The sequence below is a fragment of the Vipera berus genome, assembly GCF_964194415.1.
Source record: "Vipera berus genome assembly, chromosome: Z".
Taxonomy (NCBI): domain Eukaryota; kingdom Metazoa; phylum Chordata; class Lepidosauria; order Squamata; family Viperidae; genus Vipera; species Vipera berus.
This window is the reverse complement of record NC_138205.1, coordinates 80935279-80952969: the sequence shown is the minus strand read 5'-3', so window position 1 is coordinate 80952969 and position 17691 is coordinate 80935279. Positions and strand designations below refer to the sequence as shown.

At 37.8% G+C, this 17691-nt stretch overlaps 1 protein-coding gene across 1 annotated transcript in view; it reads left to right on the top strand.

The window, feature by feature from the left end:
* Window positions 1-10227: 10227 nt before the first annotated feature.
* Window positions 10228-17691, top strand: part of LOC308679011 (collagen alpha-4(VI) chain-like) — a gene marked incomplete at its 5' end in the record, with an annotated part of 89595 nt that continues 82131 nt past the window's right edge. The window contains 4 exons of the mRNA XM_081346247.1: window positions 10228-10861; window positions 13679-14266; window positions 15172-15777; window positions 16707-17330. Of these exons, the coding sequence (XP_081202373.1) occupies window positions 10228-10861; window positions 13679-14266; window positions 15172-15777; window positions 16707-17330 (2452 nt within the window). The remainder of the gene's footprint in view (window positions 10862-13678; window positions 14267-15171; window positions 15778-16706; window positions 17331-17691) is intronic.

Here is a 17691-nt window from a genome sequence, read left to right as displayed (position 1 = left end):
TTAAAAGCAGTTAAATCTTAAATCCAATGCACTTGGCTATAAGCTGTGCAATATTCTGCACTGAGTCAGCAAAAAATCAGACTTGTTCCCAAATCCAGGATAGGTAAGATTGGGCAGCTGAAAGTTAGCTTGTGGGGAGCTGCGGAATGGACCTTTTAATTTCAGTGAAAATGAAATATAGTTAGTATCTTCTCCATGCTACCCTGTTTTTATTATCATGCTGCATTTCTTAATGTTACTTTTAATGTTTTTAATGAAACGAATAACATTTTACATGCTTGTTGCTTTCAAGTAGAAGGTTATAAACATACTTAGATATATTTCTTTTGTTCTGTGGAAGCCTTTCACAATCAGTTCTCCTATGTCAAAAACTAGCATGTCAGGAAAAAGATGGATCCTAAGCATTTTCCTTAATATCTAATGCGACAGCTATGGGTTTTCTATGCACATGAATATTTTTTGATACAAAGAACTATCAACTGAGGCATTACTTGCAGACATAAGCAAAATTCAGAAATAGTGATTATCTGCTCCATGGACCATTCCTTTTGACATGTTAATGTTAAGATTTGTTTTTTTAAAAAAACCATAATGATGTACAAATACTATTAATTTTTAAGCCTATGCATATTTCAGAAGGGAGGTTGCATTTGGGCAAAGGTTAATGCCTTCCAAGCTGTTTGATAAAGCAGTGTGTTTCTCTGCTTCAGAATACTGGAAGAGGTGTGTTGTGAATCACTTCAGTGAAGAAGGGCACATCATACCCAGCCTTCTTAAGGCAGTGCATGTTGCCTTTGCAGGGCAAGAGGCATGACTGAAATAAATCCCACCCAATTGCCACCATTGGCGATAATGAAATAAATGAAAAATAAGCTGTTCACATTTGTTGCCAGTCCTGGCAATGGAGTTGATACAGACACACACAATGAAAAGACATTGATTTCTCCGTAAGGAAAAATAAAAATATGTGTAATCATGGGGCATATATTTCCAAAGGTGGAAATGTTTGTATGATAGTATCCTATATTGGAATGGAAAAAATCCAATAATCCAAAAATCCTGTCACAATTCTGTCTTCAGTAAAATTCAGAGCATCTATGGAGATTATCAATTATCCAGGTCATTTGTTATCCCAAAGGTGCTTTTCTAGAAGGCAGCTGGACTTTTGCTTCTCATCCAAGAAGCTTCTTCAGTTCTTCAGAGGCGAAATGTTTTCAAGAAAAAACCCAAGAAAGTCCACTTGTCTTCTGGAAAAGCACTTTTGGGATAAAATTCAAAGCATTGTTGTAAATTCTGGGAGAATTAATCCACATTGTATGTTATACAGTGCGAAAAATTTCTACTTTGAGTAATCTCCATTAACAGTCTTCCACAATTTGGTGCTTTCCAGATGTGATATTGGACTATAGCTCCATAGTCCAATTGTCTGGTTAGCATCAATTTTGGAATTCTTTTCAGGGATTACAAATCCATCCTGTTTCCTTTCACTGAGCAAGATTGATTTGATTTACATCTAACATATGGCAGTTCTAATCAATCTTCCTTTCCATTTCCCAGTCTTTCTTATCCAAGTTTAAAACACATCTGAAATTGATCCAGGGTGTGTTGACTACTTTCAGCATCAAGACATGACCATGGATGTGTAGAAAACCAAGAGATAGTCAACATTTTTGCTTTATGGCCATTATGGAGAATTTCAAATCAACCAATGCTTGATTTCTTGTTTGCCTCAGCTGGTATTTCAGGTGCTTGCAAAAACACACCTCACATCCATGGCCTTACTGCTAAGCTTGTAAGCCGCCCTGAGTCTTCGGAGAAGGGCGGGATATAAATGGAATTAAAATAAAAAAATAAAAATAAATGTCTTTTCAATAAAAGAAAGTAAATTTCTAACAAAATTTCATATTCTATCTGGTTGGCATGCCAAGATGCTCATTTCACCCACTTTTACAAAAAAAAAGCCAGTTCTATAATGGGATTTTGGAAGGCACTGTTTCTAATAGGAACATTTTATTGATAATGTGCTATCAAGTTAGTTTCAACTCTTAGTGACTATCTATCTATCTATCTATCTATCTATCTATCTATCTATCTATCTATCTATCTATCTATCTATCTATCTATCTATCTACCTATCTCTATTTTCTCCCTGACTATCTGTCCTTAACTTGGTCTTGGTATTTCAAATTTTCTACTATTGTATCCATTGCTTCTGTAACTAAGACCATCCACCTTGTAACAAGAACCTATGTAGTATGCTGCTGTTTGTTTCAAGCAGCAATTACTCCTTAAAAATTGATGTGCCTCAGAATTATATGTTCACCACTGTAATATTCCTATCTAAATTTTACTATTCCAATATTTTGGTCAACATATTGTTTGAAGCTTCTTAAAATGTAAAGCTTGCAGGCAGAACTGGTGAGGTGAGCCTAATAGCAAGATTGCAATTGTTAATTGATGATATACTTGTAATGTGTCTCACATGTAATTTGTATCTGCATAAACAATCTATTTCCCCCTCCCTTTCCCCACCCATATCACCTCCATTTAAATCCTAGATCAGTTTAATTACTCTATATATCTGATGAAGTGAACTGCAGCTCACCAAAGCTGCATTTTAATAAAATTTGATACTTAGGAAAGGTACTTTCTGATGCATTGAGTCCCATGGTTTTAGATCTCATGGTTTTAGATCTGTGTTTTAACCTTATGACCAGGGCTTGTTTTGTCATAGAATGCCCAGAACGGAGTTCCGGCACCTTTTTTGGATGGAACCTTGTAGGGTAGGCAAGGCAGGTTGTATGACATGTATGAGTTCTGGACCTTTTTTTCTTTTTTCTTTTACAAAAAAAGCACTGCTTATGACTATCAACTGAAGGTCTTTATGGTAGCTTTCAAATTCTTAACTGTAACTATTGAACACCAGGTAACCCTAACCCTAACCGTAACCCTAATCATTAATGTATAAATCTGTCTAATAATCTGTAGTCTCTGATCCTAACATAATTGGTGTTGCTGGAAACCCCTCCCCCCATTCATTACAACATCATTTGATCACAAGATAGGTAATCTCATACTAAAACAGCACTTTCATTTGGGGTCCCTCACAAATCTTATCTGTATGGTCTTGGATTTTCAAATCATAGGAATAGAACTGTTGTTGTTGTTAGCTGTGACGTCGTGTCCGACCCATTGTGACCCTATGGACAATGTTCCTCCAGGCCTTCCTGTCCTCTACAATCTTCTGGCATCCATTTAAGCTCATGTCTACAGTTTCAGTGACTCCATCCAGCCACCTCATTCTCTGTTGTCCCCTTCTTCTATTGCCCTCAATCTTTCCCAGCATTAGGGCCTTCTCCAGTGAGTCCTTCCTTCTCATTAGGTGGCCAAAGTATTTGAGTTTTAGCTTCAGGATCTGGCCTTCTAAAGAGCAGTCAGGGTTGATCTCCTCTAGGACTGACTGGTTTGATCGCTTTGCAGTCCAAAGGACTCGGAGGAGTCTTCTCCAGCACCATAGTTTAAAGGCCTCAATTCTTTGGCGCTCAGCCTTTTTTATGGTCCAGCTTTCACTGCCATACATTGCAAGCCTTGACTATACACACTTTTGTTGACAGGGTGATGTCTCTGCTTTTTAGTGTGCTGTCTAGATTTGCCATGGCTTTCCTCCTGAGGAGCAAGTGTCTTTTAATTTCTCGGCTACAGTCCCGATCTGCAGTGATCTTAGAGTCCAGGAAAATAAAATCTGTCACTACCTCAATTTCTTCCCCATCTATTTGCCAGGAATTGAGAGGGCCGGATACCATAATCTTGGTTTTCTTAATGTTAAGTTTCAACCCAAGTTTTGCACTCTCCTTCTTCAACTGCAACACAAGGCTCTTTAGTTCTTCTTCACTTTCTGCCATCAGAGTGGTATCATCTGCATATCTTAGGTTGTTGATATTACTTCCTGCAATCTTAACTCCAACTTTTGATTCCTCTAACCCTGCCTTTCTCATGATGTGCTCTGCATATAAGTTAAATAGGCAGGGTGACAGTATACAGCCTTGCCGGACTCCTTTCCCAATTTTGAACCAATCAGTGGTTCTGTGTCCAGTTCTCACTGTTGCTTCTTGGCCCACATATAGGTTTCTCAAGAGACAAATAAGATGGTCTGGTACGCCCATCTCTTTAAGAACTTGGCACAGTTTGTTATGATCCACACAATCAAAGGCTTTAGCATAGTCAATGAAGCAGAAGTAGATGTTTCTCTGGAACTCTCTAGCTTTCTCCATGATCCAGCGTATGTTGGCAATTTGATCCCTAGTTCCTCTGCCTCTTCGAAATCCTGCCTGTACTTCTGGTAGTTCTCGATCCACATACTGCTGGAGTCTAGCTTGTAGGATTTTAAGCATAACTTTACTAGCATGAGAAATGAATGCAATGGTGCGAAACTTTGAACATTCTTTGGAATTGGAATGTAAACAGATCTTTTCCAATTCTGTGGCCACTGTTGAGTTTTCCAAATTTGCTGGCAAATTGAGTGTAGCACTTTTACTGCATCGTCTTTTAAGATTTTGAATAGCTCAGCTGGAATACTGTCACCTCCACTAGCTTTGTTGTTGCTCAGCTTTTCTTCATTTCACATTTTAGGATGTCTGGCTCGAGGTCAGTGACCACCTCATTGTGATTATCAGGGACGTTAAGCTCATTCTTGTATAGTTCTTCTGTGTAATTTTGCCATCTCTTCTTAATCTCTTCTGTCTCTGTTAGGTCCCTGCCATTTTGGTCCTTTATCATGCCCATTTTTGCATTAAACGTTCCCTTCATCTCTCCAATTTTCTTGAAAAGGTCTCTGGTCCTCCCTATTCTATTGTTTTCTTCTATTTCTTTGCACTGTTCATTTAAGAAGGCATTCTTATCTCTTCTAGCTATTCTCTGGAATTCTGCATTCAATTGGGCATATCTTTATCCCTTGCCTTTTGCTTCCCTACTTTCCTCAGCTATTTGCAAAGCTTCCTCAGACAGCCATTTTGCTTTCTTGCATTTCTTTTTCTTTGGGGTGGTTTTCGTTGCTACCTGTTGTACAATGTTGTGAACCTCTGTCCATAGTTCTTCAGGCACTCTGTCTATCAGATCTAATTCCTTGAATCTATTTGTCACCTTTACTGTATATTCAACAGGGATATGATTTAATTCATACCTGAGTGGCCTAGTGCTTTTCCCTACTTTCTTCATTTTAAGCCTAAACTTTGCAATGAGAAGCTCATGGTCTGAGTCACAGTCAGCTCCTGGTCTTGTTCTTACTGACTGTATAGAGCTTCTCCATCTTTGGCTGCAGAGCATATAGTCAATCTGATTTCTGTGTTGACCGTCTGGTGATGTCCATGTGTAGAGCCATCTTTTGGGTTGTTGGAAAAGAGTGTTTGCTATGACCATCATATTCTCTTGACAAAATTCTATTAGCTTGTGCCCTGCTTCATTTTGTACTCCAAGGCCAAACTTGCCTGTTATTCCAGTTATCTTTTGGCTTTCTACTTTAGCATTCCAATCCCCCATGATGATAAGGACATCATTTTTTGGTGTTAGTTCTATAAGGTGCTGTAGGGCTTCATAGAACCAGTCAATTTCATCCTCTTCAGTACTGGTGGTTGGGGCATAGACTTGGACTACTGTGATATTGAATAGTTTGCCTTGGATTCAAACTGAGATCATTCTGTCATTTTGAGGATTGTATCCCAGTACTGCTTTTCCTACTCTTTTATTGACTATGAAGGCTACTCCATTTCTTCTGAGGGATTCTTGCCTGCAGTAGTATACCTGATGGTCATCTGAATTAAATTCACCCATTCCTGTCCATTTTAGTTCACTGATTCCTAAGATGTTGATGTTCAGTCTTGTCATCTCTTGTTTGACCACATCCAGCTTTCCTTTATTCATGGATCTTACATTCCAGGTTCCTATGGAGAAAAAATGTTTACAGCATCGGACTTTCCTTTCACCACCAGACACATCCAGAGCTGAGCCTCCTTTTGGCTTTGGCCCAGTCACTTCATTCTTTCTGGTGCTACTAGTACTAGCCCTCTGCTCCTACCCAGTAGCATATTGGTCGCCTTCTGACCTGAGGGGCTCATCTTCCAGCATCATATTGTTTTGCCTTTTGGTACTGTGCATAGGGTTTTCATGGCAAAGATACTGGAGTGGGTTGCCATTTCCTTCTCCAGTGGATCACGTTTTGTCAGAACTCTCTGCTATGACCTGTCCGTCTTGGGTGGCCCTGTACAGCATAGCTCATAGCTTCATTGAATTACGCAAGCCGCCACGACAAGGCAGTAATCCATGAAGGGGAGCAATAGAACTACTAACAGATTATTTTCCAAATTAGTTGACTTAATCTTATTACCAAGATAATTAGTGCTTGATTTTGCTCTGAAAACTGTCCAGAAATTCCATGTTTATAAAAAGTTAGTCACTGCAACAGATTGCTTGGAAGCAAGCCCCCAAGTGAAACATGGTTGATACCACATTGTCTAAACAAAAGATGAAATAAATCTTGAACAGTGTTTTTTAGTGTTGCATTTTATAGCTCATTGTTCTCATTTCTCAAGGTTATTGGCTTCCTGCTATGGAATTCAGGACTTCATTAAAATATTTTTTTAAAAAAAGTGGGAGGGGGGGGAGCCAAGAACATTTTTTTGTTATTCAGGCAGTTGGCGTGGGGGAAGTGGCTAATACATACAGCTAGTCCTTGAATTAAACTACAGTTGAGACCAGAATTTTAGTCATTGAGTGAAGGGTTGTTAAAGGGAGCTGAGCAAGTGACTGCTTCACTCAACAACTTCAATCCTGGTACCCCCAGTTGCACTTGAAAAGTGATTTCCTGGTCATTAAGAAGAGAGAACAAAAGAGGTGCTTGCCAGAGGATCTCAGCTTTGCCCAGGGCTGAATTCCTCTGGCAGGCAGTGCTTTCATCCTCAAAGAGGCTGGCTGAAAACGGTCCATCCTGAAATCCAGGCAAGAAATTGGCAGAGAGTTTTGCAGCATGGACATTTGCAGCTAGCCCCCAACATCAAGAATAACCCCTCTCATTTCTGGGGGGCTGATTGCAAATGTCCTGTATTGCATCTGTCCTGAAATCCAAGCAGAATTTGTCATGGAGTGTTTGCAGCTTGCAGTGTTTGCAGTCAACCAGAGACAAGAAGATTCCTTCTCATTTCTTGGGGCTGGGTGCAAGCACCCCGTGCTGGGGACAAAGACTGTATACAAAGAGAGTTTAATGTTTCACCCCTCTTTTTTATAAAATATATTAAAGAACATTGTCAGAGTTGTCACTTGAGTGATGATACATTTAACATGAAATAGCAAGTTCACCATCAGGTGAGTCAGCTTCTTTTTAAAAATTCTATTTCTACTGAATTTTATTGTGATGTTTGAACTTACTGTGACATTTTATGAAATTATCGCTATAGGTGAATGGTTAAACACCAATGAAGAAGACTAGGAAGAATTTTCTTGAACTCATATGTAACATAAACTATGGTTTAACTATTGTTTAGTGAATAGATCACAATAGCTGGATTCATGCAACATGATAAGATAAAATCAGAGTAGCACACTATGATTTATCTATTATTTGTAAATCAAGGTATTATTAAAGAGAGCAAAACACAAGTCTAGGCAGGTTGCATCACACCATCCTAAAAACAGTCATGAAGTAAATATTTTATGAAATTCAGCTAATTTAATCCAATGACATTCTATTCTAAGATTGGAGACTATCTTTAATTATTTCAAAATTAGAACGAGTCAATAAAATTATACAGAGATATACTTTCTGAAATTCTGGAAAGATTTAGATTCAACAATTTCATTCTGGTGCTTATTATTTGATTCTGACACTATCCACTTTTTAAAAGCAGATTTCCTGACCAAGTGCTTCTAAATGGATTGGGCTGCATTGGATTGCAATCCCATAACCCCCAAATCAGGATAGCCCAGGGGTAGGCAACTTCAACTCCCAGAATTCCTGAGCCAGCATGCTCAGCTTTCCCCTCAGCATGGCTGGCTCAGGAATTCTGGGAGTTGAAGTTCACAAGTCATAAAAGAGTCAAGGTTGCCTACCCCTGGGATAGCCACTGAGTTGGGGAAAGTTGAACTCTGAGCTTAGATTTTTGCATGTCCATACAGAGCTAAGCTTCAGCTGTTATAAATCACTGCATTCATCTTCCTTTTCAATCCACTCTTTCCTTCTCATATGATGTATGGGCTATGAGGCTTTATTCAAAGCATTTTGGCTTAGCTAGTTTTGAAAAAGGATTTGTTATGAAAAGATCAACATCGGTTTGCAAGGCCATACGTTGACTGATGGTACTGCTTTCAGGATTTTTGGAATTGGTTTGCAGTCTACTTTCCATAAAGGGAAAAATGCACCGAGAAAGCAGTATGAAACAGTTTCAGGAGGTCGTACTGAAGGAGCTTCTGAAATACATGAAACATGTTTCATTGAACAGAACAGCTGCTGGACAGTCAGCAACAGATTCTAATTATTTAGTTTGTGGTAAAGAATGCTAATATTATCTGTAAGATTTCCTTGTCACGATGAATTCAGAATCAGTTGCTTTCTTTTATTAATTATAATAGATGTTTGGCCTAACACTCTCCATCTGACTACTTACAGCCAAAAGACTAAAAGCAGATTTTGACAATTTGAGCCTAATTCTGATGTATATCAAATCATTGTTTCTGCTTGCCATAGTTAAGGCTCAAACTATACTTTGAGCTTCCAGAGATACCCCATGTCACTGTGGTTTAGGGATCTCTAACCTTCCTTAGGTTCAGCTATGTCAAGTTTCCATTTCTGCCTCAAGAAACTACTTGAGATAACACAATGATTGCAACTGTGACTCCCAATTGTTTATGTATTAAGGACTAAGCCCTTTTTTGAAAGAAAGTCCAGTTGCCATTTGGAAAAAGCAGCTTTGGACAGATAATAACTTGTTCAAGCATAATACTATACCATGAGTGTTGTGTAAATGCAGGCAATACTTTTGATACAGTCCAGCTAGACATTTAGCATCATACCATTGCAATGCACTTTGGCACCCTTCATTTGTATTGGACTACAGCCATAATCCTTAACCATCATACATATGTGCTATTATTATAATAAATATATTTGAACAATATGCACCAGTTTAGAGAAGCTTGGTATATACTAATAGTTAATGTAAGCTTACTGACAGTGAAATTCTGGATTAGAATAGTATGATCTTTTTTTTTCTAGAATGGATAATTGAGGTTTTTTTTCTTTTTAAAAGTATTTGCTGTGGAGGTGTGTTCAAGATGAATAATTGGAGCTACATTCTTACTGTTTCCATTTTAACTACTTGGTGCTACACAGATGCTCAAGCTACTGGTAATGTCATACTTTGATATTCAATGAGATCAATTACAAAATATACTTAGTTTTCAAAAGAAAATAAGATTCGGGAAATAGATATAATAATCCAAAGACTGGAGCAATTGTCATTGATTTGAATTCAGTCACAGCCTTTCCAAATGGGAAAATCCTCCATTTGCGAATGCTGCAATTTGGCAGCTTTGTGCAAGCTTAGTTTGGAGCTTGGAAAGTAAGGGGAAAGGGTGGAAGCCTTTGAATATTCTTGAATGAAAGATCATTCAAAGATCTTGAATGGTCTTCAATGATCATAGTTCCAGCTGTTCGCATGTTTACTAATTGAAATTTCTAGAGAGTTTTGGATTATACTGCCATTTTTGCCCCATGCTCAGTGCCAATAGGTTTATAGTTCAAAAACATGGAAATACTAGTTAGGAAGTTGTCCTAGACACTATCCTTCTTCTACAGAAGAACAAAGAAGCAAAAATAAACCATTGCTGTTCAAAATAAGTAAAAGACTATTTTTGGTATTTCAGCTTGGGGGGGAAGGTGGAGAAAGAAAAAAAATGTAATTGAATAGTACATACTTTGGAAAAAAGAAAAACATTTCTGCAATAATAATTGGAGATAATGATTCAATTGACATAGTACTCAGTATTCATCAGTAGGCATCGAGAGTCTTCCCCACCCACCCACCCCAAATCAAAAGTAAGATATGAAAGCTTCAGTTGTTCACATAATTTATACGGGTTGTGATTGTTAGAAAATTTCAAAAATTGGACTATTTTAACTAATGATCATGACATTCAGTGGTAGTGAATTAGCCACCAACTAATTAATGCTAAGAATGGAAAATGAAACTATCATGTGTTTCTTCAGTCTGCAGAGAAGCTTCTGTCGCTGATATTGTGTTCATGGTGGATGGATCATGGAGTATAGGACCAAAAAACTTCAGAATCATACAAGACTTTCTCTACACATTGGTTAACAGTTTTGACATTGGAAAAGACAAAATTCAAGTTGGGATGATTCAGTATAGTGATGATCCTCGCAATGAATTCTTGTTGAATTTTTTCCATCAGAAAAAGGACATTTTAGAGAAAATACAAAATCTAATCTACAAAGGTGGGGGTACCAAAACTGGAAAAAGTTTGAAGTTTATGCTAGATGAGCAGTTCAATGAAATGGCTGGAAGTCGACACAGTGAAGGCGTTCCCCAAATTGCACTAGTGATAACAGATGGGCAAAGTCAAGACAACTTTTCTGGGCCAGCAGAAGAAGTCAAGAATGCAGGCATCATACTTTATGCCATAGGCATCAAAGATGCTATTTTGTCTGAGCTTCAGGAAATTGCTAGTGATCCAGATGAAATGCACGTTTATAATGTGGAAGATTTTGCTGGCTTGCAAGGTATCTCTCAGAACATACTCCAAGTGTTATGTACTACTGTTGAAGAAGCCTCTCAAGACTTTATACATATTTCTCCAGGTAAATTTAAAAGGCTAACTATTTTCTACATGAAAAATGGCCACCTACCCCTTATTTTATATACAACAAATAATATAATCTAACACTAGTGGCTTGTGTAATTTGCAACATCTTATCCAGTGCCAGGCCTATGGTAGGAAATGGGAATCTGTTGTTCATCAAGTGCATGGCAAGGATAAAGCAGTCTCCCTCCTCTCCCCCAGTCCTCCAACAAGACTTTGCACTCCAGATGCATTAACATTATTCTGTAATCCTATGAGGTATCTCAGTGGGGTATGCAAAGTTCTCTGGGGATGGCTGCACTAAAGAGAGGTAAGGGCATTTTTTACTAAATTACCGAGTACAGTAGCAAACTAAAATTGGTGCTCCAATTTCTCCAAATTTTTATTCTACTATAAAAAGAGATGCTCAGGATTATTTAGAAATCATTTCCAGTAAATTTTATTGTTGTAAAGGGAGTAAGACCACTGCCTCCTCCCTATCTCATTTTTACCTCTTCCCCCCCCCCTTCCTAGTGTTTTCCCACAAGTGCAGGATTTGTGTGTTGTTGTTTTTTTGGTCAACACTTGCTTGTGACTGGAATTGACCAACCAGCTTGTTGCCTGATGTCATGGGTTGAGAGAGAATGATTGGCCCAGCTGGCTTTCATGCTTAAAGTGGGACTAGAACTCATGGTCTTCTGGTTTCTAGCCTGATGCCTTAACCACTAGACCAAACTGATTCTCTCCTCCTTACTTCCTTGTGTGATGCAATAGGAACTACTTCCGCTACTCAGCCATCTCATAACATTAATAGGATAACTCTATTCACTGCCGACTATTGTTTACTTTTAAAATGCATATGCTGCCAATTTTCATTTTATGACCCTAAGCATTTTACAAGATATCCTTTGGGAAAAAACCCAAAGGGTCAAGAATTAGTTCTTTCATAGCAAAGTGAATTATAAAAAATACTATACTTCGAAAGTCCCAAAATTTACATCCTTTCCCACTAGGGCTTAGTGCAGCATGACTTAGTTCTCATTTTAGTCAGTTGTACATTTTAATAGTCATAATATTAAGAGGAGTAAAAATAAAATGAGGTACTATAAACATTTGTGAAAACAAACCTTTCTTCTTTCTTTCTCTCTCTCTCCTCCTTTACCCGGCCTGGTTTTCATTAAATGGTCATAGAACTATTTTTTCCCACTGAAGCTTTGAAATATCTACTTGTTTGGAGTCAATCCATCTGCAATTCTCTAAACAACTCACTAAATTAAAGTTAGATGTCCATGTCTCCTCCTTTAAAAACTCCTCATGTTTCTAGATAACTCTATCAGTATCATTCCCCAAGCATGTACATTGAGAAAGATATAAATGCATCTTATCTGGAATAATTTCATGGGACACTGAATTCATCTGAAGTTTTATAAAATGGAAAGGTCTGCCAATCGCATGAGATGTGTATTACCATTCTGTAAGAATTGGGCTTGTTTACCAGTTTTTACAGAATAGGCTGGTTCCCCAGTGCTCACAGACAGGGATATTTTTCAGTTTAAGATATATATGATGAAAAAAATTTCTTACCATCACACCTAGATAAACAATAGCATCAGGGATAGAGAGAGAAAGAGAAAAAGTAATCCTCTTAGTTTAAGAGAAAATTGAAGTTCTTATTCACGTGCCTATTTTGTAATTATTGTCCAAGCATCCTGAAGGTGGACATTTAAATTATTCTTAGGTGGACAGTTTTAGCTTATCAAAACTATAGGACAAAAGCCAGTTATTATGTGTTTATTTATTAGACTCATATCTGTTGCAATTAAAAGTGTGGCTTGAAAGCCATTGCTTTAGCAGGGCAAGTGTATCATTACAGTATATCAAATACCAAGAATACTGAAATTGGTTCTAAATCCCATTATAATTGGGCCGTGCACATTTTTATTTTATTTTATCTTATTTTATTTTTTATTACCTTACCTTACCTCTTATCCAAAGTATTATAGCTCGTCATTTTTATTCATTGCTTCATCTTTAGGCTCCTCCATAGAATACATTAGATCAGGGGTGTCAAACTCAATTTCACTGAGGGCTGCATCAGCATTGCGGTTGCCCTCAAGGGGCAGGGTGGGTATGGCCAGGGTGGGTGTGGCCTACTGGGTGGGCATGGCTAGAGTGCATATGGCCTACTGGGTGGGCATGGCCAGCTCTACATCGTTCGCATCAAGAGTGCCTATGGGGGCCTGGGCAGGAGTGGGACAGATCTGAGGGTCTCTGGCAGAAGGAGGGTCTCTGGGCCGGGGCCAAGGCAGCGGGGGCTGTTCCCTCACTGTTTCCAGGATGGCTTCGCGGGCCACATGAAACCACTTCGTGGGCCGGATCCGGCCCCCGGGCCTTGTGTTTGACATGTCTGCATTAGATGTTCTCTCCAGGCTTCCTTTTAAAAGATTTTGATTTTTACACTTTAAGCCTAGCAGTGCATGGGAGTTATTCCGAGAACAGAAGATATTTGGGTCTTTTGAATATAAAGGGTTATAATTTAGCAGCTAACTACATTTTCAGGCACTGGATGTCATTAAGCAAGTTGATATAATGACTGGCCTAGAAGTGGCTAATATTTTTATGAAGGAATAAATGTATGATTTCAAAGGGATATTGAAATAATATTTTTAAATATTTTATTTTGGTTCTGAGTATAAAATTAAATTCATTGGGAAAAAAGATTTATATGATGAGAGTAAGAAATTCTCAAGTTATATTTGAAGCCAGAAATAACCTCAGACTGAAAGGGCTAATGAACTCTCCTTTTTCTTCTTATATATGTATATTTCTCATTTAGTATGCCGAAAAGCCACTGTGGCTGACATTGTGTTTTTGGTGGACAGTTCATCAAGCATTGATCTGGAGAATTTCCAGAAGGTGAAAAGCTTCCTCTACAACCTGATTTCCAGCCTTTTCGTTGGTCATGACCAGGTCAGAATTGGACTGGCCCAGTATAGTGATGAGATCTTTAGCGAGTTTCATCTGAACCAATATCCTTCGAAAAATGATATTCTAGAACATATAGAGAACTTAACTTTACGGAAAGGAAGCACTCACACAGGTGCTGCTTTGGATTTTATCAAGGAAGAATACTTCACTGAATCTGCTGGGAGCAGAATTCAAGAAAACATCCCACAAGTATTGGTCCTACTCACAGACGGGGAGTCACATGATGAAGTTAAAGTTCCAGCCCACAAATTAAAAAATGAAGGAATCTTAATTTATGTGGTGGGCATTGGGATCCAGAACACCACTGAACTTGTGAATATTGCAAACCAACCTTTTAATAAGTTTCTGTTTAATATTGACAATTTTGATATCCTTCAAGACCTTATCAACAGCCTTCTTGAAACAATGTGCTTTGCTTTGGAGAGCCAAATTAAAGGTAATTAAATGGCCTCTGGTGGTAATGTAAGATTTCAGAAGGTATTTTTATTCTTTTATTTCCGTGTTAAGTTATACAGTTTTCTTTTTGGGCAAATGGTGCATTTTTCTTTTTGTATTGTGATTTCTATGACACCAATTTAATTTGGAAAACTTTTCAGGCTTTACTTTACTTGGAAATTCAAAGACTTTTTTAAAAGTTGCATTTGCACAGAAAAAAAACTTAAAACTTAGTGTTCCAGAGACATTTGGATGCATTTTTGGCCATTTCTAAAGGCATTAAAAGTATCTCTGTGTATGTATGTGTAATTAGCTTTGCTGCTGAATATCAACAATATGCTCTGAGGCTCACAAAACAGAAAATGAAGGCAATATAGGCATGACACATTGTCTTTTTATATTTAATAATGTTATTATCTTCATTCCCACTCTTATAAGACAGACGTTACAGAAGGAATTATGGAAGTCAGACTGTATATATTCAAGTACGGTATATCCCTCTATGAGTTAGAGTGGAGACACTGATTATTTTGTTCTTTTTTCAACCAGATTTTAATCTGGTAGGATATAATTATTCAGCTTTACACAATAATCTCTTGAATGTTTATTTGTCTGGTAAAGAATTCTTGAAAAGAAATTGAAGTTAAGAGGCAGGGAGATTTGGGTCCCACTCCATAGAAATCGGCAACTAATTAAATCCAACCTACTTTGTGTAAGTGATTTCTTGGGGCTTTCTGACAAAAAAAAAGATTTTGAGAGCATGTGGGTATCATTTAAAAAATAGCTGCCACAGTAGAACAGTAGGAAATGGCTAGCCACAAATAAGTTGCAATTGTAATGTGAGTTCTATTCCATCCTGTATGAGTGTACGTCTTTTAAAAGCATGCTGTTCTATTTTTCCTACAGCATTCACAAAGCGCTATGCTGATATTGTTTTCCTTTTGGACTCCTCTAACAGCATGGGATCTGCCAATTTTGAAAAAGTAAAAAAAGTAATTGTCCAGATTGTTGAACAATTAGACATTGGCGCTAAAAAACACCAGATTGGACTTGCACAGTACAGCGAAGGAGGGAAAGTGGAATTTTTATTGAATAGATATAAGACGAAGAAAGATATTCTTAACCATATTCAGCAGAACACTGTATTCATGGGAGGCCCTTTGAAGACTGGCAGTGCTCTCCAATTTTTGCGAGAAGTCTATTTTGTTGAGAAAGCCGGAAGCCGTCTTCGGCAAGGAACACCACAATTTACAGTGATTTTTTCCTCTGCTAAATCGGAAGATGATGTCAGGAAACCTGCAAAAGAACTGAAAGAAATGGGAGTGAACATTGCAGCAGTTGGTGTCTTACAGTCTGATGAGGAAGAAATGAAAGTGATTGCTACCTCCCCTCTACTTGACCAGGTTGATGACATAGAGTATTTTGATCAGCTTCAGAAAATCGTCATAGATATTGTGGATGCACCAGTCCAGCAAGAGTATGAGGCTGTTTTAGATGCCAGTGTGCCTGCAGGTATTGTTATATCACTAGAAGAACTACACATTAAAATAGGAAGGAGGCTAATATAATTTATTCAGCTTCTACAACAAAACATGATTGTTATTATATTTCCTCATGAAGTTAATGAACAATATTTCCTGAATTTTTCTCAGATGGATTTACTTGAACTAGAATGTCATTAATTCTTAAAAGGACTTCAATAATCAGGTCTGTGCAGAGTTCTGGATTCAAAGGGGAAATTATTTCAGTGTGTTTATGACTGTGTATATTGCAACTGTTGGTGTTTTCTTAAACATGCCTTTCTTCTCTGGAATTTAGTTGGCAGCACAGCCTCTTTAAGTATTGCCAATAGGTGCAATGTGCATGTCATAGATACTTCAAATTTTTCCCTTCATATATGATTGTTAGACAGACCTACTAATAAAACATCAGGATAATTTCCAGCAATACCAGGAGCCTTGGGCCATGACATGTCATGAAAGAGAGGCTCTAATTATATTGCTTATATTATGAGGTTGGGTTAAATTCCTAAATTTGAACTATGATATATATTTACCTACTGAAAATATTTACCTACTTTCAAACCAGCAAATATTTCTGATCAGCATCTAAGTTAAAACAGGTATGTTTGACTTTAACTTATTGGAAAATAGCTTCATGGCTTTTTGCAAAACAGAAGCAAATCAGGGAAGTGTTTACATTAATGAGCTTCCATTCTTTCTTCAGCATATAGTCCTCAGTATTATTCTCCTGGTATCTTCTAACTTTTTGGTAGGATTTCCAATTATTTCTTCATCTATTTGGGCCTTACTTCTTAAACAAATAAATGTCGGTCAGCAATGTTAAATACACTTACCTGGGGAATAGTCTCATGCAACTTCTAAGATTGTGTGGTTATCACTTTGTTTTTACTAACTTTTATTTGCTTATTTTGTTCATAGTTTGCTCCACTGCCTCAGTGGCAGACATTGTGTTTCTTGTGGATGAATCCACTCGCATTGGTCAAAAGAATTTTCAATTGATCAGGACTTTTCTGCTCAAAATAATCAATGCTCTGGAAATTGCCCCAGATGATGTACGAGTTGCCTTGGTACTTTACAGCGATAAACCAAGATTAGAGTTTAGCCTGAATACATTTGAAGACAAATCAGAGGTTATGAACTATCTAAAAAGATTGCCTTATCGTGGTGGGCAAACATATACAGGTGCTGCTATGGACTTCCTAAGGAAAAAAGTTTTCACCAAAAGAGCAGGGAGCAGGAAAAGTCAAGGAGTGCAGCAATTGGCTGTTGTGATCACGGATGGTCAGTCACTAGATGATTTCACTGTTCCTGCATCCAAGCTTCGCCGAGCAGGTGTTACAGTTTATGCTGTGGGTATTCAAAACATTTCTGCAAGTAGCCAACTATACAAAATTGCATCTTATCCCCCAAGGAAACATGTTACTACCATGGAATATTTCTTGCAACTATCGAACTTGGAATATGTTATCAAAAAACAACTTTGTAGTGAAATAGTTTCACAAGCATTTTCAATTCCAGTGCGGGTTCGTTCCCTGAAGGAAGGTAAGAGAGTGATATCTTGATCAATCTCAAATCCCATTTCAATAAACTTTGGAAAATTAGATGTGAGTGAGGGGTTGTTTTGGACTTACCTTATCTGCCTAGGCACACATATGCTTATTTCTTCTTTCTCTTTTTCTCTCTTGGGCAGCTAGTAAAGAGAGAAATAAGGTAAGGGGTGGATGATATCAAATGAAAGATAGTTGAATCAAGGTGGGAAGCTTGCCATCATCAACCTACTCTTATTCTGATTCTATTCACACCGTTCAACCTTCTGCTACCTATTTCTTTTCTCCCCCCAAAAAAGGTCTTCAGCACAGCCTTCACCTGTTAGATTTCTCTTCCAGAATATAAACTGCCATAT